The sequence below is a fragment of the Mustela lutreola genome, chromosome 1 (genome assembly GCF_030435805.1).
Source record: "Mustela lutreola isolate mMusLut2 chromosome 1, mMusLut2.pri, whole genome shotgun sequence".
Taxonomy (NCBI): domain Eukaryota; kingdom Metazoa; phylum Chordata; class Mammalia; order Carnivora; family Mustelidae; genus Mustela; species Mustela lutreola.
This window is the reverse complement of record NC_081290.1, coordinates 5,664,390-5,686,388: the sequence shown is the minus strand read 5'-3', so window position 1 is coordinate 5,686,388 and position 21,999 is coordinate 5,664,390. Positions and strand designations below refer to the sequence as shown.

The 21,999-nt window shown below is 46.7% G+C and overlaps 1 protein-coding gene across 1 annotated transcript; it reads left to right on the top strand.

Moving 5' to 3' along the window:
• Positions 1 to 1,034: 1,034 nt before the first annotated feature.
• Positions 1,035 to 9,984, top strand: CCNG2 (cyclin G2). Its single transcript, XM_059157997.1, has 8 exons — positions 1,035 to 1,132; positions 2,039 to 2,176; positions 2,827 to 2,964; positions 4,404 to 4,654; positions 4,842 to 4,920; positions 5,010 to 5,108; positions 7,220 to 7,425; positions 8,553 to 9,984. Exons 2-8 carry the CDS (start codon positions 2,039 to 2,041, stop codon positions 8,671 to 8,673), a joined length of 1,032 nt encoding a protein of 343 aa, XP_059013980.1. The 5' UTR covers positions 1,035 to 1,132; the 3' UTR covers positions 8,674 to 9,984.
• Positions 9,985 to 21,999: the final 12,015 nt, after the last annotated feature.

The following is a 21,999-nucleotide window of genomic DNA, read 5'->3' as shown; positions in this document are numbered from 1 at the left end:
CCGACGAGCCTCCTGCGCCCCACCCGCCGCCCGACTCGCTCCGGCCGCCGCCCCCATCCTCCGTCCCCATCCGCCGTCCCGGGGTGAGGCGCCGAGAAGCGCACGCGGGGGACCCGAACACTCCTGCAGGCGCCCCACGGCCGTGGGAGAACGTGATAGGTTAGAGCAAGACGCACCGGCAGCACGGAATAAAGGCTGTGCCGCTCCCACAGCTCTCTGGGGGCAGGAGGGGGACACCGCAGGGACCCGCGGCGGCGGCCGCCCAAGGCCTGGACCCCACGGTCAGGTCCCTCTGCCTGCGGAGCTGCACGCATGCGCCATCCGGGCCCCAGCGTTGCTAAGGCCCCTTGGAAGATAGAAGCCCCGGATAAGACGAAAGCCAATCAGAGGGCTCGAAGACGAATCGGCCAGCCAATCCGCATTCGAGATTGCATCAGCTGCTCCGCGTTCTAGTCGCTCGACCAGTATCCAATCGGAGAGCGGGCTGCTTTGGGCGGACTTTTCAAAACAGCAAAAGCAAAACAAATGGGGACCTTTAAAAGGTGCACTGCGACCAGAAACTGTCTCCTTCCGCCTCGCCAGCCTACCGGTCCCTTTCCTTCCCCGTTCCCGGATCAGTCTCAGAAAGCCGACTTCCAGCTCTCCACCCTCCGCCCGGGATCGAGAGGGAGAGGCGGCTCGGTCAGGCCCGGGGGGGGAAAGGAGGGCGCAAACCCGGCCGCGGACCCGGGCCCAGGCGGGACTCTTTTTCAAAGGCTTCAGCGGCACCGCGGATCCCTCCGCGGGGAGTCACGTGCCCCGCCCCCTTGGGGGCGTCGAAAACTCAAAACAAAAACACGGGATCCGCTCGGGCCTCGGCGGTGGAGGCAGCGGTGCCCGCCGGGGACTGGCTCGCGGGGTCGGCGCTGCGCCCCAGCGGGAGGGTGGGCGCCGCGGGGCGGGATGAAGCGCGGGCTGTGAGGCGGCGGCGGCAGGGGCTGGGGGAAGGGTCCGATGCGGGTCCGGGGGCAGCGCTGAGGCGGCGGGTCCCCGGCCTCCGGACACCGGTTCGGACGCCCCCGCCGCGGCCCGCGGTCGCCGGTGGTCGCCGGACCGCGACGCCGCGGGCGGGTGGAGGCGCGGCTCCGGCGCGGTGAGTGGGCTCGCGGGGACCGCGGGGTTTCTTTGTTCGCGGTGGGGCCTGGGCCGGGGGTGCTGTCGGCGTCGCCCCTCGTCAGCCCGGGGCGACCCCAGCCCTGCCTCCGCGGGCGGTGCTGGCGGGCGGGGCGCGGTCGGGGAGGCCGAAGGCAGGTCTTGGGCGCGCCCCCCCACTTTATCGGGGTCGCTGCGGTGGCGCTTCCGGATGGACAGCCCCGGGGTCGGCGCGGCGGAGGCGCCCGGGCGCCCGCGGACCGACGGTGTCGTCCGGGCACGGGCGGGCCGGCTGACGGGCCCCGCCGCCCTCCCGCTCTCGGGCCGCGCTCTCGCCCGAGGTGGGTCCGGGGTAGGCTCCGCCGCGGCGGCCGCCGCGGACGGCTCGGGGGTGGACGCCGGCGAGAGGGGCTCCGGGAGCGGGGCTCCCCGGGCGAGGCTCCCCGGGCGAGGCGGGGCTCGGCAGTCTCCTCCCTCCGCTTCTTTGTTCGGTCGCGAGACTTTCTCTCCCCGCCCCCCCACCTTGTGCCGAGCGCCCACCCCGGCCGCGGCGGCCCCGGGGGCTCTCTGCGGGGAGAGGCCCCTCCCGCCGCGGCCTCCGGTGGGGCGACCGCCCGGACGCCGCGGCCCGGGGCCGCCTTCCTGTTTGCCGGGCGGCCGGGAGGCCGGGGTGGCCGGTCCGACCCGGCGCTGGCCGGCCTCGGGCCGCGGCCCCTCCCCCTGCCACACCTCCCCGGAGGCGGGGGCAGCCTGCGCTGGGGCTCGGGAGGACGTGACGGATCCCCTCGCCCGCTGCTCCCCGGGGTGTGCCGGGCGCCTCCCGCCCGAGCTACCGGCGCTGGCCCCGTCCTGCCCCCAACACCCCCCGCCCCGGGTTCCCCCTAACCGCGCCGTGTCTTCGCTGCAGATGAAGGACCTGGGGGCGGAGTACTCGGCGGGTCGAGAAGGGGTGCAGCTCTTCGGGTTGCTGAGCCTCTATCTGGAGCAGGAGCAGAGATTCCAACCTCGGGAGAAAGGGCTGAGCTTGATCGAGGCTACCCCGGAGGTAAGCGCCCGGAAGGGCTCCTTTCTCAGGCAGCTGACCGGGCTCGGAGAAGGACGGCTCCCCCTGCCCGCGCCCCCAGTTGATTTAAGGTTAAAGGCTGCAGAGTTTCTTAACACCAAAATCTGTCTTCTGGAATACGGAGCTGCATCTTGCAGGTTATGCAAGAAGGAGAGTGCCCTGAGCTCCAGAGAAGTGTTCCCCGGACGTGCCGCCCGCAGCCTGCCGCTTCTGGGTGGGGGACTCCCCGGGAGGCGAGTGCTTCGTTTGTGGGAATCCCCTCTGCCCCTGAGATACTCCACAGTGGGCTCTTAGACTTTTTATTTAAATAAAACAAACGATCTCTATTATAGGGGAATTATTTCCGCTATAATTCTCTGGAAGTGTGACAACAGTTCACTTTATGTTGGGTTGCTGAGGCATTTATGCTGTGCATATATATGTATATTTTATGCTGTGTATTTTTACAAAGCCTTGATAGAGATGTGTGTCTTGTATTTGAAAAAGTATCATTAGTTATATGATGCCGCTCTTTCTTCCCGTAGTCTTGAAGGTTAAGGAAAAAAAAATGACTTTATTTGATTCTAATTGTGTGTATTTATCCATCTAGTTCTAGGAAAGTCGTTAATTTTGGTTCTTGGTTTTAATTGCAGGATGATAACACTTTGTGTCCAAGATTGAGAAATGCCAAAGTAGAAGATTTAAGGAGTTTAACCAACTTTTTTGGATCTTGCACTGAAACTTTTGTCCTCGCTGTCAATATTTTAGATAGATTCTTGGCTCTTATGAAGGTATCGAATCCCTTTTGTATACGCATCTTTATCTTCCTAAACCTAGTGCTCAGCACAGTGCCTAGCGTATGAGTGTTCGATAAACGTTTGACAAGTGAATGTAATTATGTCACTACATAGAAACATTTTTAATTGGAATTATGACGTTCAGTGCCGGAGTGAGGGACTACAGAATTAACTGTGTTGTAGTTTATGTCTCGCTGTTACGGTTGATACAGCTTCTCTTTGATGATGTGACAGAACGGAGACCGCTGTTTTTAGGTATTACTTAATGTACCTATGCAGTCCTTAGAATGTGGTTTTTGTATTTTTATCTCCCATCATGTTTCTCTTGGAGCTTCGTTGTTTCTAATACTGGAACATGACAAGTAGAAGTATAAGGGTATGTTAAAGATGATCTACTGCCTTCCCTGCGAGAAGTCTTTTCAAAGCAGGGAGCCATGGTCTTATTAACCGGCAACTGTTAGAAAAATGTGGTGATTCTTGGGCCAATAGGATTGCTGTCAGCTGCTGGGTCAGTTTTCAGGACACAGAAAAGAAAAGGGCAGCCATCTGTCCACGGCAGCTTTACATATGCTCCGCTCTGCACAAGTGATGCAATATTTCTCTTGGGCAGATTTGCACTGAAATGTGGGTTGATACCTAAATAGAGAATATAAAAAGATAAGTCACATGTATTATGTTTATATCCAAAGAAGTTTATATTGTCTTGGTGTTGAAAGGCTTAATTTATTTTGGGTGAGGCTACTCTTACGAATTTCATGTTTGAAATACAAAATATGATTCAGTGTTAGAAACCTACCTTCTGGGGTGCTGGGTGGCTCAGTCGGTTAAGTGTTTGCCTTTGGCTCAGGTACTGACCTCAGGGTCCTGGGATGGGGCTCCTTGCTCATCAGGGAGTCTGCTTCTTCCTCTGCTCTCCCCCTGCTTGTGCTGGCTCTATGTATCTCTCTCAAGTAAATAAATAAGAAATCTTTTTAAAAAAATTTTTTAAAAGATTTTATTTATTTATCTGAGAGAGAGATCACAAGCAGGGGGAGGAGCAGAGGGAGAAACAGAGCCCTTGCTGAACTGGGACCCCTATGCAGGGCTCCATCCCAGGACCCTCGGATCATGACGTTAGCTGAAGACAGAGGACGATTAACCAACTGAGCCACCCAAGGCTCTCATGTCAGAAATCTTTAAAAAAAAAAAAAAAAAGCTACCTTTTTAATTTGCATTTAAATTACTTAATTTAAATGCTTAAATGCCTTTTTAAAATGGGAAGTTAACTCAGTTTAAAATGTAAAGATGATTCAGTATAATTGTGAGTAAGAGTAAGTACTTGAAGCAGCTAGATAGTGTTCTAAGAGTTAGGGACATCATTGTAATATCTTGGGGCCTGGTTTGCTAAATCAGAGTGATGGTTGTTAGAAGCAGCCTTCTTTTTTGTTTTTCAGGTGAAGCCTAAGCATTTGTCTTGCATTGGAGTCTGTTGTTTTTTGCTGGCTGCTAGGATAATTGAAGAAGAATGCAATGTTCCATCCACTCACGATGTAATCCGGATTAGTCAGTGTAAATGTACTGCTTCTGACATCAAACGGATGGAAAAAATAATTTCAGAAAAATTGCACTATGAATTGGAAGCAACTACTGCCTTAAACTTTTTGCACTTGTACCATACTATTGTCCTGTGTCATACATCCGAAAGGTCAGTGGGATGACAAATAAAAATTTGTACTTCGCGTCGCTGTAGCTAACAGTTACAGTGCCAGGGAAATTTATAGTTTTGCTCTTCTAAATTTTCAGCTTGGACTTTCAACAGCAAATTCTTAAAGTCATTTACATCTTTGGAGGTCTAATAAATAAATATTTTGTCTTATCTTTTGATTGTATAGGAAAGAAATCCTGAGTCTGGATAAACTGGAAGCTCAGCTGAAAGCTTGCCACTGCCGACTCACCTTTTCAAAAGCAAAAGTACGTTGATTTCTTCCTTGCATATGTCTTGCTGTTTCTATTCTGATTAAAAAACAACAACAACAACTTTTTCTTTTTTCTTTTTTTAGCCATCTGTGTTAGCTTTGTGCCTTCTCAATTTGGAAGTAGAAACGTTGAAGTCCATTGAATTACTGGAAATTCTTCTCCTTGTTAAAAAACATTCTAAGGTAAGTTATCTTCAGTTCTTGTTCCCGAAAGCAGATTTCTCTCCTGATGTTTCGTTTTCTTTTCCCTTCTGATGATTTAAACATTAAGTAATACTTTTATGGGGCTTTGAACTTTTGTACTTTTTCTTGTCTCTCAAGTGTTGAGGTTGTCAAAATGTAGCTTCGTCGCAGACAGTATGAAGCTGCGGGGGATCCTGAGTACTTAGCGTCGCTTCTTTCTGTGTTCAGAAGTTGTCCTTCTCTGGCATTCTCGCCAGTGGGTGACATAGCGGTTCACATTGCTCCATGCGCATTGTTCTAAAATACGCAGTAGTTAGCAGACTTAGTAAGTACGCTAATGGCAGCCGTTACATCTGGAGGGCTGAATCGTCAGTGCACTAGTGGCACTACCAAAATAACTTAGCCATGTTTTTCCTTTTAAACCTCTTAGTTTGGCCCACCCGAGAAGTTTTGCAGTCAGGGGTGTTAGCGCCCATAGGGAGTGCTTTGGCTTTTGTTAGGACAGACTCAAGCACTGGGACTGCGAGTCCAGTTGGACCAATAGAATCTTCAACAATGATAGTTTGGGTAGCAAAGGCTCTCGGTCAGGAAGCTGCAGGACTAGTAGGGTTTGGGAAACATTTAAATGTGGGCTTACAGTGAGAATGTCTAGGGGCTAGTCAGCAGCAGGAATAAGGACATCCTGCTCAGATAGTTTTGGAAGCCAAGCATGGAAATGAGTGAGGGAGTCACAAATGACCCAAGATTTGAACCTGATGATGGGAAGAATATTGATGCCATTGAGGGAAGTTTTGGAGAAATGAATTTGTGATCAAAGCAGCATGATTTTAGGTTCTTGCAGGTCTTTCAGATAGGTAGGTATTCAGCAGATACTTGGCAGCCTAGAATAAAACTCAGGATAAATTATAGTTGGAGATTGACATTTGAAATTTCTCATGAAGAAATAATAGTAGAAACCATAAGAAACTTGTGGGAGTTCTTTGCTTAGGGGTCATTTGAAACTCTGGGTTTTCACTGTTGGTGATTTCCCCCTTAGGAGGCGAGGGGAGGAGGGTCCATGAGACAAGCGCACTGTCAGGTTGGAAGAAGGTTTTCGAGAAGTATTGCTGCTCAAGAGTGTGGAATTTCAGTGAGTGACCAGCGTAGAAAGAATCGAAGGAGGCTGTTAGGTGCGGCAGCAGGAGGTGTCTGTAGAACCAGAAGCGAGCCAGCCGGCCTGCAGGGGGGTCAAGATGTAGCTGGATTAGGTGCTGATGGAGACCAAGATGATAGAACATTTTCTGTTGGCGATGAAAGTATTCGTGAAGCATTTTTTTTTTTAGCAAATAACTTCTTAGTTTTCATTTAAATTTTGAACTTACTCATAATTTAGACCTTTAGTAATATTTGAAGATACCTTTTTTGGAAGATTTTGCTTCTTTGACATAGAGTACACAAGCAAGGGGATCTGCAGGCAGAGGCAGAGGGAGAAGCAGGCTCCCCACCCAGCAGGAAGCCAGTCGCAGGGCTTGATCTCAGGACCCTGGGATCGTCACCTGAGCTGAAAACAGATGCTTAACCAACTGAGCCACCCAGATGCCCCTATCTGGAAATACCTTGAGTGAAAATGTATTCATTGAAATAAGTTGGGGCAGTCCTCAGTGGGGGAGGAACTGTGCTCTTTGGGGGAAATGCCTTTTCTGTCATGTTGCTAACTTTTCCATTAGCATATATCTGGTGTCCTAATGTAAATGCGTATTTTTGGCAGTCCACATAGTGCTATGTTATGTGAAATTCCTTTCACTGAGACTGTTAAAGAACATATTTAATAATAGGTTGATTAAACAACCTAATGTTCTTGGGTCAATGTATTTCCTTAAAATAGGCAAAGATTTTTATTAGGGTCCATGTAAATTATTTATACCTATAGTGCTCCTCCCTTAAACCATTGGTTACCAGATTTTGACTGTATATTAGAATCACTTGGGGAGCTTTAAAAAAGTCTTGACGTCCAGGTTACATTCCGCATCAGAAAGGAGCACCTGCTGGTGGGCGCTGAGCATCAGCGTATTGTAGGCATTACAGGGTGAGTCTAAGGTAGCAAACCTCTTCATTAAATTATGTTTTTCCAGGTTAATGACACCGAGTTCATTTATTGGAGGGAGTTAGTTTCTAAGTGCCTCGCCGAATATTCTTCCCCTGAATGTTGCAAACCAGACCTAAAGAAATTGGTTTGGATCGTTTCGAGGCGCACAGCCCAGAACCTCCACAACAGCTACTACAGTGTTCCTGAGCTGCCAACGATACCAGAAGGGGGGTGTTTTGATGAAAGTGAAAGGTAAGCAGGTTCCTTGACTAGTTAGACTTCCCCGTAGTAAATAATGCTGATTTTATACTCAGAATGGAACCTGGGAGTCTTACAGGGTTTTAGAGAAAGCCCCCACTCCAGTAGCATCATTTCTTCGGGTGAGAAAACAGCTAGAGGTAGAGGTAGGTGGTGATCGAGAAGTATCCCCTCCATCCCCCCTCTTTTTCTTTATTAAACAACAACAACAACCGGAGGCTCTGCTACTGCGCCCCCAGGATTTGTACCGGGAAGTTTGCCTCCGCTGACCACTTCCCCTGCTCTCCTCTCCTGCCTCTGGCACCCACCGGGCTGTGCGCTGTGGCTTTTGTGGTTCTCATTTTTAGATTCCACACGTCAGTGAGATCGTACGGTGCTGGTCTCTCCTCTGTCTGACTGACTTCATTCCTTCCCTTTTGGAAAACTGGTTGCCTCACATCTCCCTTGCTCTTTGAAATAGAGTTCAGTTTAAAAACAAACAAAACCTGAAGTGGCTCTCTGGGCTTCTCAGGGGGGGCAGGATTCCTCACGTGGTGCCGTGAGGTCGAGGACCGGAAGGTGAAGGGAACCCCCACTGCCGCCGCAGACTTCCCGGGATACTGCGACCGTTGGGTCAGATGCCACTGTTCTCATTCAGTTAATTTTTGTTCATAAAATGAATAATTTTATTTGGTTATTTTATGCTCTAGTGATAAAGAACAAGAAGTTTTCATTTTTATAGCTGCTGGTTTCTTGGTTTGAGCGTGGCAGGGATACGGTTACTAATGCGAGAAGGACCCAAAACTGTGTGGTGGGAGACACGCTGTCCTTTGTGTCCACTTACTGGATTTGAACTGCTTCGAATTGTATAGTTGCTGATGCTTATTAATTGGTACAAGAATAATAGTTTGGCCGATAATAATTTGTCTCAGCCTCTTAAAATATGTGTTTTCTAAGGAGATTATAATAGATGACAGTTGATTTTAGGAAGTCCCTATACATTAAATTTTGTCTCCGTAAGGCTTAAATTTTGAATATAAAAATCCTGAAACTGGAGGTACTTGTTCAGTAGTTTATTTGGCTTCTAAAATCTTTAAGTATTTTCTAAATGGAATCTTCTTTGTCTTTCTCTCCCCCTTCAGTGAGGACTCCGGTGAAGATACGAGCTGTGAAGAGAGTCTGAGCAGCTCTCCTTCCAGTGACCAAGACTGCACTTTCTTTTTCAGCTTCAAAGTGGCACAGGCACTGTGCTTTCCATCTTAGAAACCCAGTTGTCTGTGTCAGCATTCAGTGTGTGTACAGATTTCAAAGCAATAAATGGGGGAGTAGGTAGTTTTCTGGTCCGTCCCCCCTTCTAGACAGGAATCGCTTAGACTGGGATACCTACCTTCTATTTATTATTCAGATCAGATCTGGCCTATTTTCATATTTAATCCTAAGCCATCAAATGGGTTAGTGCCTCTTAAACGATTAACAATGTTTTACACATTGGCACTTTATTTTTCTCATCGATCTTTAGCTGTTTGGGGGAGGAGGGAAGGTGCTGATACCTTCAGTTTGTTACTTTTCAAGAAGATTTTTAAAGATGAATAGTGTAGCTTATCTTAAAACTTTTTATACAGCCTTCACCTGTCTATTTAAACCGATTGGGAGTGTACGAGTACTTCCTTCGCAGGGACTGGGGGTGACCCGTGAATGGTTTATCATAGATCTCCCCTACTCTCCGGTCTCCAAACAGAGAATATACTCTCCAGTGTCGTACACATTTTGTTGTTTTGTTCCTCTTTAAATGATCACTTACTCTCTGATGCAGACTCTATAAACTTAGGAATTATAATACATTTCTGTGAATTTTAGTATGTAATGTGTTAATTGAAGTTTCTGCTGAAGCAGAAATACTTGACAGGCTATGGTTGTTAGATAGTTGCATTTTTAATGCCTAAGTATTGTCAGACTGTAGTATTATTTTAATGTTATTAAAACAATCCATAATCTTTAGTTATGCATGCACCTGTGTGAAAGCAGTGCAGGAAGTTGAAGAGAACTAGGTAACTGTGGAATTGATAAATGTTGATCTAGTAACCTATATTATTTCTTTTTCTTCTATTCAAAAAGTCTGCATGATTATGTTACTTCCTTTGTAATTCACATTTCAAAAATAACGGTATGAGTGTATGGGTGCCAAGACTGAATATGAAGGTTTAAAAAAAAAAAAAGTTAAGTGTTTGTAGTATTCTAGTTTTAAGCATATCTGTGTGGTGGTACAGCCATAAGAATAGGGATTTACAAACTCTGTACACATGAGATTTTGTACAGAGAATTTTTTTAACTATAAATTGTATAAAAATGTAAATCTTAAAAAATGTACATAAAAATACTGTATTTTTTTACCCTGTGTGTGTGGTAGTCTAGTCTGATTGCATGTAAATATAATTTATTGTGTATTCTGTATTATAAATCTTACATTGATGACTTTTTTAATGGTAAGTCATCATTCATTGGATGTTTTCTGAAGTGGATCTTTTTGAAGTAATGATAGATTACAACTTAAAATAAAAATGTTCATGAATTCTACTCTTTGTTTGCAGTTGTATCTTAATATCTTGGTTCAAAAGAAAAAGTGCTTGCTGTGTTTGCATGGGAAGGCTTGGAGTGAGGCTGGAGTGCCTCCAAGATAAGCTCTCTCTCTGGTTACCAGAAGACCTCTAGGTAGTGTTTCTTCATCACAGTTTGGCCCTTAGCCTTGGAGATCCTGAAAGCAGGTCTGTCACTTGAGAATTGACCTCTCCCTGGAGTGGACTCACACGAAACAAAGGAGTGATGTGTTGACCTGAAGGCCTATTAATTTATAGTGAAAGGCAGCAGGTATCAAGTACAGCAGGATTCTCAGGTTGGAAGATCAGTACGATTTCTTTCTGCAGACAGGCCATGCTCTAATCCGAAGGTTGCTAGGCAAGTAAACGCGAGAGTGCTGTGACTGACCCTGCCAGCCTCTGGCTCTTTGACCCTCTCTTTCCAAGACTTAGGCTTGTTTCACAAGTCATGGTGGGGTTTATTTAGATGAGGGGGGATATGTTCCACCTCTGGTTTGATTTTGTAGAACTTGGTTTTCTCTAGTTGGTTGGAAAGTCATATACTAAATGAGGTTTTCATGTAATACTAATACCTCTTCTTTCTTAGTGATCCAGCCATGTTTTCCTAACTCTCCCAGTGGAGACTCTTGGCTTGAGAATGACCCTTCCCTTCTTATTAAGCCATTAGGGTGGATAGTAGACAGTATATTTTGCTTTCAGATTTTGTTTTGTTGAGATGTGAAAGTCATTTGTGGCTTTCCAAATCTTAAAGCCCTCTTCAGTTCTCCAGGATTTTGATTGCTTTGCTTTTCTTTTTTTAAAGATTTGCTTTATTTGACAGATCACAAGTAGGCGGGGCGGGGGGGGTAGATGCAGGCTCCTGGCTGAGCAGAGAGCCTGATGTGGGGCTTGATCCCAGGACCCTGAGACCATGACCTGGGCCGAAGGCAGAGGCTTTAACCCACTGAGCCACCCAGGCGCCCCTTTGATTGCTTTTCTTAATAGATGCACTTAATATGTAAATCTACACGCATGGTTTCATGTGTTCCCCTTTATGGTTTTCAGCATACTTAGTCTAGCGGCCTTTACTGAGCTCCCAACTTGTTTTTTTACAACTGGCTACCTGACCTGGAAGTTTCCGATTCTTCCCAAACCTGCTCTTCCTGTATGTCTATCTTGATGGAATAGTATCGTCACTCAAGGTGGGAACTTAGGCGATCTCCCCACCTCCTCTGACCTGTTTACTGGACATTTCCACTTACCGTTTATATGGTTTCATTTATACTGTCTGGCTCTACTCTGTCTCCTGTTTTCTGCCACTGGCTCGGTTCAGTCCTGTTCTCTTTATCAGCAGGGTCATTGTAGTATCCTAGTCATTTCCTAGGATGTGGCAGGCACGCTTCGGAGCTTCTGCCATTCCGCATGCGGTAGCATCACTGCCTGGTCCCTGGCTCCACCCAGGGGACCCCCAGGAAGTGCGACTGGACAAACAGCCATGCTGTCCTCGCCTGTCCCCTCTGGATGCATTCGTCGCAGAACACTTCTCTTGACAGTTTTAACCATTTTCTTTGTCAAGGATTTGTCTTCTTTCATTTCCTTTCATTTCCACACTCTAACATGATGTTCCTCCCCCTTGCCTCCTGCCTTCCCCTGTGCATGTGCAAATGGCCGGCTTATTTAGGCAACCCATTTTTATCAGATTCCCTAGGGACAAAGACCATGTAGTCTGCATTTGTCATTTCTGAACCGAGTTTTTCTAATTTTTTTGTACCAGAAATGGGTGAACAACCTACTGTTCTTGTGTTCAGCAAGTCAGGTTGTGCAGTAGATAGTTTCCCAATAGCTATTGGGTCTTCCCAGCCCTGTGCACACACACTGCTCTTCCCGGCAAGAGAGGTGGAGTCTGTTCCCCTTGAATTTCATGTAATTGTCCTTAATTTTACTTGCCCCTAGTTTTGTCCCTAGTTTTACTTGCTAGAGTGGAAGCAGTTCTGTGTATGTCCAACCCCATGCTTTAAGAAGACTGGCAGTCTCCTGTTCATCCTTGGAGGCTGGCCAGATGCTGCAAAGAAGCTCAGGTTGGATTACTGAAAGATGAGAGGCCAGGTAGAGAGAGGCTCTTGAGGACAAGATCATCTCAGATGTTCTAGTTTGCCATGAGGTATCTTCAGGTACAACACACACAGCTAAGGAACTGCCACTCAAGCCGCAGACTCATGAAAAATAAGTTGTTTCAAGCCACTAGCTTTTGGGGTGGTTTCTTATACAGCAATAGTTAATCTAGACAGACTGCTTGTTATTTATAGTCCCATGGTGTTTATCTCTGAGTGATGAGATTATGGGGATCCATCTTTTAATAATGCTTATATCTAGTTTCCACTCTCCTTTAAAAATGGATTTAAATTATTAGTGTATTAACAGAATAAAGAAAGAACTAGAAAAAAGCACACACTGATTATGTCCTTTCTTTGATTAAAATCCTTTATGGCTTCACATTGGTCCTCAGCATGAAGTTCAAACTCCTTACCATGGCTTCTAAGACCCTGCTTGATTTGATCCCTGTCCAAGCCTGTCCCTCACGGCCCCGCACACAACTTTCCAGCCTGACTGCATATCAGCTCCTCCCGTTCATTGTGCTTTCGCTCGCCACAGGAACTTCATGCACACTTTCACACCTGTCTGGCACACCTTTCCTGGCACCCTCATCTGGCGAACTCCAGCTTTCCACTGTAGCACTCTTTTTATTTATCCCCTACGCATCCGAGCGCCTCTTACGTGGCAGGTGCTGCACTAGAAGTTTGATACATAAAACCAAACACAACACACTGTGTCCCTGCCCTCATGCGACTTACATTCACATGAACAATTCACAGCACAGAATATCATTTTTAAAGGTGATGATGATACTTTCTTCCAAGAAACCTTTCTGGAACGCCTTTACTTTCCTATCCCAGTGCTACATGCTTCCATAAAGCTGATTTTTCTTATCCTAGCAGTTAATGCCTTGCTTGTCTCTCTGTGCGCTCACCTTACCTGTCTGACTGGAGGCGGCAGGAACTGTGTGTCTTCCTATTCATCCTGAACCCCCGCCCGGTCTCTGGCTCAAAGGCCTTCTCCTGCAGCTGTTCTTTACTGACCTTACTGCTCACTTTATACATTTCAGGAACCTTGTAAGAACTATTTAACTTTCACCACAGCCTGTTAGACAAGTACAGCTATTGGTCCCATTGTACAAGGAAAGAAGCGAAAAGATTAGAGAAGTATCTGGATGACATAATCTGCTGAGTGGAGCTGAAATTCAAACCAATCTGTCTGGCAAACTCTATGTTCTTTCTTAAACCACAATGCTAAAGTCCTATCCAGATGCTGATGGTGCTCATTGAACAGCTACTGAATGAACGAAATAAAGTTCTTATAAAGAAAGCCCTACTCACTGCACCAGTAAGATAAGCCACAGTATTCTCTTCGATTTTTAAGTGCTTTTACCCATATAAGGAAAAAGCAGCTAAGAGAGTTAAAATACCTCGTGGTAATATAAAAATTCAAGACAGTTCAGTGTAGAGAAAATGAGGTCTCATCAAAAGCTGGGGATTTGGGGACACCTGGGTGGCTCAGTTGGTTAAGCAGCTACCTTCGGCTCAGGTCATGATCCCAGTGTCCTAGGATCGAGTCCCACATCGGGCTCCTTGCTCAGCAGAGAGCCTGCTTCTCCCTCTGCCTTTGCCTGCCATTCTGTCTGCCTGTGCTCACTCTCTCCCCCTCTCTCTCTCTGATAAATAAATAACATCTTTAAAAAAAAAGCTGGGGATTTTAATTTTGCCCAGAAACTTCTTTGTGCTCAGGCATGTGGGCCCTTCCCAATGCCTAGTTCCTTTTCATGCTTAAGTTATAGTTCAGACTTTAACATTACCTTGGGTTCCAAGGCCCACAGTCATTCGATGTTCAAGGGGGTAGAACCTTGTATTAGTCCAGGACTATTTTGTTAGAGGTTTGCTGGCCCTTCGCTACCTTACTGCTCTCCAACGCGAACATCATTTCCCACTTACTCACTTATGTTCTGGGATTTTTCCCGGGAATTATGTCACGTGCCTGTGGTTTATCCTTTCCTCCAAACTCTAAACTTCTCTTGAGAAGACACCGTGTGTTACGCTTCCTTTCCATCACTCGCCGTGCCCAGCCTAATGCTGGATGAAGCCCGTGTCAACATTCTTCTACACGTATCCCACCGGATGCTGTCTTTGCCGTTCCTGACTGCAGTGATTCGGAGTTCGGAAACATGAACTTCCACGCGAGCAAGGATGGATTCACGCTCTCCAAAGGTAGGATTTCACGACAACACTGAGGCAGGCAGGGGGCCGTCACCCATGGCTACCCAATTGTGCACCTTCCTCCTGAGTAAGACGTAGTGATCAGAAACACTCTCCCTCTCACCAGACGGTCTGGACGGTCTGGGTTTGATCCCAGTTTGGCCTCTCAGTATGTGACCTGACTGGCTGTTATCTAAAGTGTTTGTGCCTCAGTTTCTCTATCTATGTAAAGGGTCAGTAACATTACCTACTTGTATTGAACACAGAAATGTGTTGCCTAGATGCCCCAGCTGTTGGGAGAGCTTTTGGCACAAAACCTTCAGCTAAAAACCCCTCCTGGGCAACAACACCCCGAGAGCAGCCCCAACCAAGGTCGTGTCTTGCCCAGGAGGGCCCGCATCTATGGCAAATTAAGGTGAGAGGATGTGGAAAGGTTCGGTCACCTCGGTCCAACCCAGGACAGCCTGGTGGATGATTTTGGTCTCGGAGCTCCCTGTGGCTTGGCTGAGGCTACCGTTGGGCCTGCCCTGAGGCTCACTTTCTTGCACCCAAACTTGCTTCTTTCCCTTCTCTGCCATGGATGCGGGTCCTGAGCGTGCTTCCTAATGAACACGCTGTACCCTAAAGTTTGTCTCCGAGTCTGCTTCATGGACATCACCACCAGCCAACACTGCCTTGTGGGGTTACCGCGTATACTGAATGACATGATGATACATGACGAAGAATTTGCAACAGCGCCCGATACACACCCAGTAACTATTAGCTCTGGTAATTATTACCCCACTGTTGCCCTACCTTCTTACTTCCCTAAAGTGAGACCCAATAATTTATTCAACTATTATTGAGCTACTATGACATACTGACTTCTGTTCAAGGGCTGAGGATGCAAAAATGAATCAAAAAGTTAAAAATAGAGCTATCCCATGACCTGGCAATTATACTAAGTATTTACCCAAAGGAACAAGCAGTGATCTGAGGGGCGCCTGAAACCCAGTGTTTAAAGCAGCAATGTCCAATGGCTGAACTATGGAAAGAGCCCAAGTGTCCATCAACAGTTGAATGAACAAAGAAGATACGGTACACATGCAGGTGCACACACACACACACACACACACACACACACGTGTAATGGAATATTACTCAGCCATCAAAAAGACTGCAATCTTGCCATTTGCCACAAAGCAGATGGAACTGGAGGGTATTATGATGAGTGAAAGAAGTCAGTCAGAGAAAGTAAATTATTATATGACAGAAGAAATTGTATGATAGAAGAAACAAAACAAGACCCTACAGGAAGGGGAAAAATAAAACAAGATGAAATCAGACACGGAGACAAACCATAAGAGACTCCTAACTATAGAAACAAACAGAGTTGCGAAAAGGGAGGTGGGTAGGGGGTGGGGGATGGGGCAGCCGGGGGAGGGACACCAAGAAGGACACGTGATGTGATGAGATGAGCCTCGGGAGTTGCACGCAGCTGATGAATCACTGGGCTCTACCTCTGAAACGAAAACAAATGAAACAAAACAAAACAAAAACCAGGTCTTACATTGAGAAGCTCATACTCCGAATGCAAGGCAGCCATGCCAGTCGCTATGCAATATAGGAAGCACAATGACAGAAATGTGTTCAAGGCTCAGTGTAGCCTCCTAGCCTTGCCTCTGAATGGATTCTCTAATCTTCTGGGTGGAACTAAAGACCATTTGGTGGGATTTCTGTCATTCCAAGGAGGCTCTGATGGTGCAGCCTCTTTCCTGTGCCCCTCACATCCCGGCTTCCCTATAGGGCATTCTGTCATTCCCACTTTTAGAAACTCTTTCCTTTAGCTATAGATTTTTCCATCTGACTAAATGCAAATGTCTTGAACAGGGTTTACACCTTAATGAGATTCAGAAACGATGGTTTGAGTACCTTTTCCTTGAGAGGCTGGTGTTGAACGAGAGCATGTGTGCCTTTGGGTACCTGAGGCAGCAGAGGTTGAGACGAAGCCAGAAGAGCAGTGGGTTTGTTCGTGGGTGGCGCCTGTGAACCAGAATGTGGGAGGGCGGGCTGGCAGCGAGAGCCCGGGGCTGTGATGCGGACCTGACAGAGACTCGCCCAGCCTGGGACTGCGGAGCACACCTTGCCCATGAGAACAGCCCCATGTTGTGTGGAAATGGCCAGGCTGAGCGCTCCCCGTGCTCAGTCACTGACCACAGTCTGTTCCCAAAGAACGTGGCTTCAGCGTGGATGCTCGGGTGGCCCTGAATGGGCAGCCACTGGAGGCTCTTTGGGTGGCCTCGAGGCAGCAGAATGGCGGGTTCTTTCTGGAAGGAGATCCACGTGGTGCATCTCCAAGGTGCGACAGCACATAATTTCTCCAAGCATATTTTTTAATCTGGAAAGGGGAGATCCTGAGAATTGCAAAAATTCTTGACAAGACAACTCCATCCGAATCCCTGCACGAAGAGACTTGAGCAAATTTTCACAGGCAGCTTGAGGCCATTCGCCAGGCCATTCCCCATTCCCCAGCCCCGGTGGCTGACAGGAGAGTTTCCTGTCTGTTCTGGCCAGCCGCTGACCTCCCTTTCCTACAGCACTTACTACAAAGGACTGACAATTGCAAATCCTTTTTCTAGCCTTTTGATATGTGCAGTATCCTTGTAACTCGGGAGTGTCTTTCTCAGTGATCTGAAAGCCATTCCTCTGTGAGGTAATCATGAGGTAGGGGAGGGCCGCCATCTCCCAGCCTCTGCAGGAGGATAGTCCTAACTTCCGTAGCTGCTGGAGCGTGGACAGAGCTGGCCACAGCACGTTTGCACTCACCTGCTCTGTGATTTTTCATTGAGCCTCTGCTCAGCTCCTTCTCCTCCTACTGTCTCTTTTCATCATTTGAATTCATGTCTAGTTTTTTCTTATTAACTTATTTTATTTCCATTCAGTTAGTGAGCTTACACTGTATCCTTACTTTGAGAGGTAGAGCTCAGTGACTCCTCAGCTGCATACGACACCCAGGGCTCATCCCATCACGTGCCCTCCAGGCCCATCACCCTGTTACCCCACCGCCTCCCCACCCCCCTCTAGCAACCCTCAGTTTGTTTCCTATTAGTCTTGCTTGTCTTTGACAGTACTAAGATCGGCCTTTCCTACCTCACGGTGCTGTGAGGGCTGGGCAAGTTAACGGAGAAAATAAAAAAGTATTTTGCAAACTGCAAAGTTCTTTACAGATACAGGTGGTTGTCAGTGTGAAGGGATTGCGTGTATTTTCCTGAGAGACCGTTTTAAAAAAAATACATCAAAATATTTTTACTGTTAATATATCTCCTTTCTAAAAATGTAAACAATATAGAAAAAGTGATAATACCTACAAGGCCACCCCTTGCAGATACCAGCAACCAAATATTTATCATTTGATTCTTTTTAGGCAAGCATAAGCATATAAACTTTTTAAAAACTATGTAAGTGGGATTCTACTTCTATAACCTACTTTTCTCACGTCACGATGCGTTAGGCCATATATCAGGGGTAACTGGTATGGGTCTCCTTCCTTATTTTTGACAGCTGCGAGTGTTTCATTGTGTGTTCATGTGACTAAGAGCCTCTCCTAACGGATATTTTGTTTCTAATTGTTCAGTATTTTTAATAAAACAGCAATAAACATTCTCATCCATACATTTCTGTGTACCCATATAATCATTTTTTTAGGACACATGAAAACATTTTTTTCAAGTTTATTTTTTCAGTGATCTCCACACCCAGTGTGCTGCTCGAACTCACAACCCCACTGTCAAGAGTTGTGTGCTCTTCCGACAGAGCCAGCCAGGCGCCCCTCTTTAGAATACATTTCTAGAAGTGAAATTCCTGGGTGTATTCTAAGGAAATGTACATTTAAACTTTATGTATTGTGGGTTTGTTCTCCTGAAAGTTTGTATGGATTTACTCTCCCATCCTTGAGTGTGTCAGGGAGTTTCCCTACTTCTGTACCCCGGGGATTCTGATGGAGATGGGGCAGGGGGAGGTTAGAAAGTGTGCCTGGGATCATTAGATTCCTAAAGGGCTCATGGGGTGTGGTCACTGTAGAAGACACGGAGGAGAGGAGGTAAGCATTGATCCCGAAAGCTGGGTTTAGAAAATAACTTGCTGCCTGCTTTCCAAATGGTTCTTTTTGGCTCCAGGTCCCAGCTTGCCTGCTGTTGGGCAGCACACATGCCAAATCCCCAGAAGGCCAGGACACCTTTTCCTAGGATGTAGCAGGCCAACAACCCTAGGGCTCTTCTTGGGCCTGGGCAGAAGAAAAAAAGCCTTTCTGCCCAGCATTGCAGAGAGCCCTGCCTGCAGCTGTACCTGCCTGTCTCAAGCTCTTGTCCCATCTTGTACATTAAAGAGGCACAAGGTTGACGTGTCCCACAAGGAAAGTTGATCAAAGGTAAGACAGGGTGCCAACTCTCAGAGGTGGTACTGTGCCTGAACTTGGGGCCTGCCCCCAGGGGCAGACGTTTATCTTGGTTGCTCCAGGGAAGACTTTCATGCTGTTTTTGCGTGGAGTGCCTGGGCAGAAGAAGGAGCGGAGGATGACAGGGAGCCGCGTTGTACCCGCTTCCGTACTTCTGGTATACCAGCAGCCATAGTTCTTCCCTTTCTTCCTCTCTCTCTCTCTTTTTTTTCTCATTCATTTTTGGTTAAGTTGAAAAGATTTGAGTGCATAACTTTTATGGAAAAAAACAAAATACAAATCAAAAGTTCATCCATTACCATTCTAATGCCATGGATGTTTTCATGATATATATTATCTGTCAGAGGCTGTCTCAGGGGTTAGTATTCTTCACATAGATTTGGAATCCCCTATTCATTTGCATCTTACACTAAGCAGCTTTGGGGCACAATGGCACAGCTGCTCAACAGCTGTGGCCTGGACTTAGGGCAGGAATCCTCTTTGAGGTTCAGTGACATAGCTTCTGTATGCGGTTTCCAGGGCTCTGGGATTTCAGGGACAGCCAGGGCTGCTAAAGCAAGAAGTGAGGTGGTCCTACAGGATATGCTTCTCCTCTGTCTGGGGAGCAGAGGGAACTTGGTTTGCTTACCTGTGGCCAGTCCCAGCATGTCTCAGGAATACTTTCCCTCCCTTTTTTGATGTTACTAGAAGAATGTGAAAAAAGATGGCACAGAGGCATGTAGATCTAATTATCTGTTTCCTCAAATCTTTAGTACCCACTACAAAATCAACAAGGTTGTGCACTCTTGAAGGGCAAATAGCTTACCAAACCCAAAGCCACAAAATCATGCTCAGGAGGTATTTGGAGGTTTATCAAGTTGCAGAAGCTGGAAAGGGCCCCAAAATGCTAAAGGAGGAAACTGGCTAGACATTAGGGCCATGTTCATGGTAACAGTACTTTTATGGGGTCACCGGGATGTGGGAAACAAAGGCCGAAGAAAAATGATGAAATGTCCTTACTACCTACAGCCCACTGACGAGTCCTTGAAACAGGCAAAGCGACATTCCTCTGGGGACTCACTCAACTGCCTCAAGTGTTGACACTTTGTTAAGGGCAAAGGCAATCCCAGCCTGACCTCCACCCCTCCCCAGGATCCTGTAACTCCAACATATACAACTTCCTTTATCTCAGCCCCTCAAGATATGTGCTGGCAATCACCCTCCAAGCACATGACCAACTGATACACATCTGAAGGGTCTCATGATTAGAGTTATTAGTCGGTAATACATGACCTTTTCCCAACAATGGCTAGCCCTCTCAAGGTCCTGGAAACCTTGCTCCCAAAATTCCTTAGAGACTTATGCTGTCCCTAACCCCTTTCCAGCTTGAAAGTACATAATGGACCACTCCTCGTGACCCCATCGCAACTCCTTCTGCCCACGGGTCCTGCCCCAGGTTTGCACCAAAGATGTCTCAAGAATTCTTTCCTAGCCATCGGCTCCGAACCCTAACACCTTTCCTATATCAACCGGAGGTCGAGGTCCAGGTCAGAATATCAGCTCCGTAGGCCCTGAGCTAGAGTCTAACACATGGAGTGCAACAGCCTCTTAGTGGAAGGAAACGTGTGTACCAGATATTCAAAGATTTCCCTTCCTTGGATCTAGAATGTTAATGCCTGCCATCAGACGCATGCCCTTCCTGCCAGCAGACCACCCAGGAAACTGAAGCGTGGACTGAGAACAGTGGTTTTGGTTCTGTGCAACATCCCGTGCAGCCCTGATAAAATTTGGGGCTCAGCTTGTCTCCAAGCAGCTTTCTGCAGTTAATGTGATGGGACTTCGTTGTTTTGTTGTGTATAAAATTCTCCTCAGTCTTCCATTTCCATGGCTACGCTATCACCCATTACATTTTGATCTGATTATATTACAGAAGACAGTAAGTCCCCTACAGGAACTTGATATCTTTCCTTGAAGTCCTGAGGGCCCCGTGCAATCATTTGAAAACCTACTCTGCTCTCCCAGACATGCTTTCGTATGAAGCCCTGGGAATTCAGTAGCATTATTTTTCCAGGAGACTTTCTAGTGTATTTGTAGAATTATAATTTTAAAGATAGTTTGGAATTTCTATATGCATCAAGCTTTTCTTTTTTTAGTACTAAATATAGAGGATACAAAGATAGACACACATACTGGTTTTCTTCCTCTACTGATCACAAAGACAGGGAAAAAAAAAAAAGTTTCAGGGATAGGAAACACGCAGGACTGAGAGGAATGCAAAACATCCTGGGACGGGGAGGCAAGAGAGAAGGAGAGGAAACTGCAGAGGACAAAAGATGAAAGAAAGGGGCTGCACGGTGGGTGAAAATGTGGACAAAGCCGGATTAGCCGCGGCGGCAGCCAGTGCAGCCGGGCAAACTCCGCGTGCACAGCTGTTGCAAAGAGCCCGACTGAGAGTGAGGAATCTGGGGTGTTCGCCCTGTATCTGTCAAGCTGTCTGACCTAAGCAAGTTACTCTACTGCTTTGGAGCTAATTTTCCACTTTCTAAAGTGAAGAAATTGGGCAAGGGGACTTTCTGAGGTCCACTGTAGCTTTGTCATTCTCATTCCAAAGCTTAAGAAGAAAATGCAAAAGCAACTTAAAACTCTTGTCTTCTGGGAGAGTGTTTCCCAAATCCTAGACCAGAGGACTGTCATTATTTCTAGTTGTAATCTTCTTAAGGATTATACTCAGTCTTTGATCCAGTCAAGTCTGCCTTGGGCTTTGTTAATTTTTACTTAGAGGGACAGAACTGATAAATGATTATGTAGATAATTATGGTGGGAAAATGGAATGATAAACATTAACAAATGGAAATGAACACATTTAGGACAAACACAGTCTGAAACCAAGTGCTTTAACACAGACATCCTTGGGAGCGTGCTGCCAGTGTGCCTGTGCAGAAATAGTCACCGTTTGGGCAGCTCCATCAAGTTTCAAGCCCTGGTGAGAGAGAAGCCATCTCAGGCAGGCAGCTATCAGCAAGGCCATCAAAGGGTGGCGACAGACAATGACAAGCAGCATAGATTGGCAGCAAATAAGCTACATCCATATTTAATATCCAGTGCATGTAGGGAGGCTTATCACTCTGAAAATCTCTGAAGTTGTATCTCATAGAGGATGGGAAACTTAAAGTATTTAGGTTGCGGAAAAGCTCTGATGAGCGATTCACGCTTCTTTTGGCTTACATCTCATCTCTTCTGGCCTTTTTTCTAGTTTTATTTCACTCAAAAACAGCTTCTGTGAGATTCTGGGGAGAAT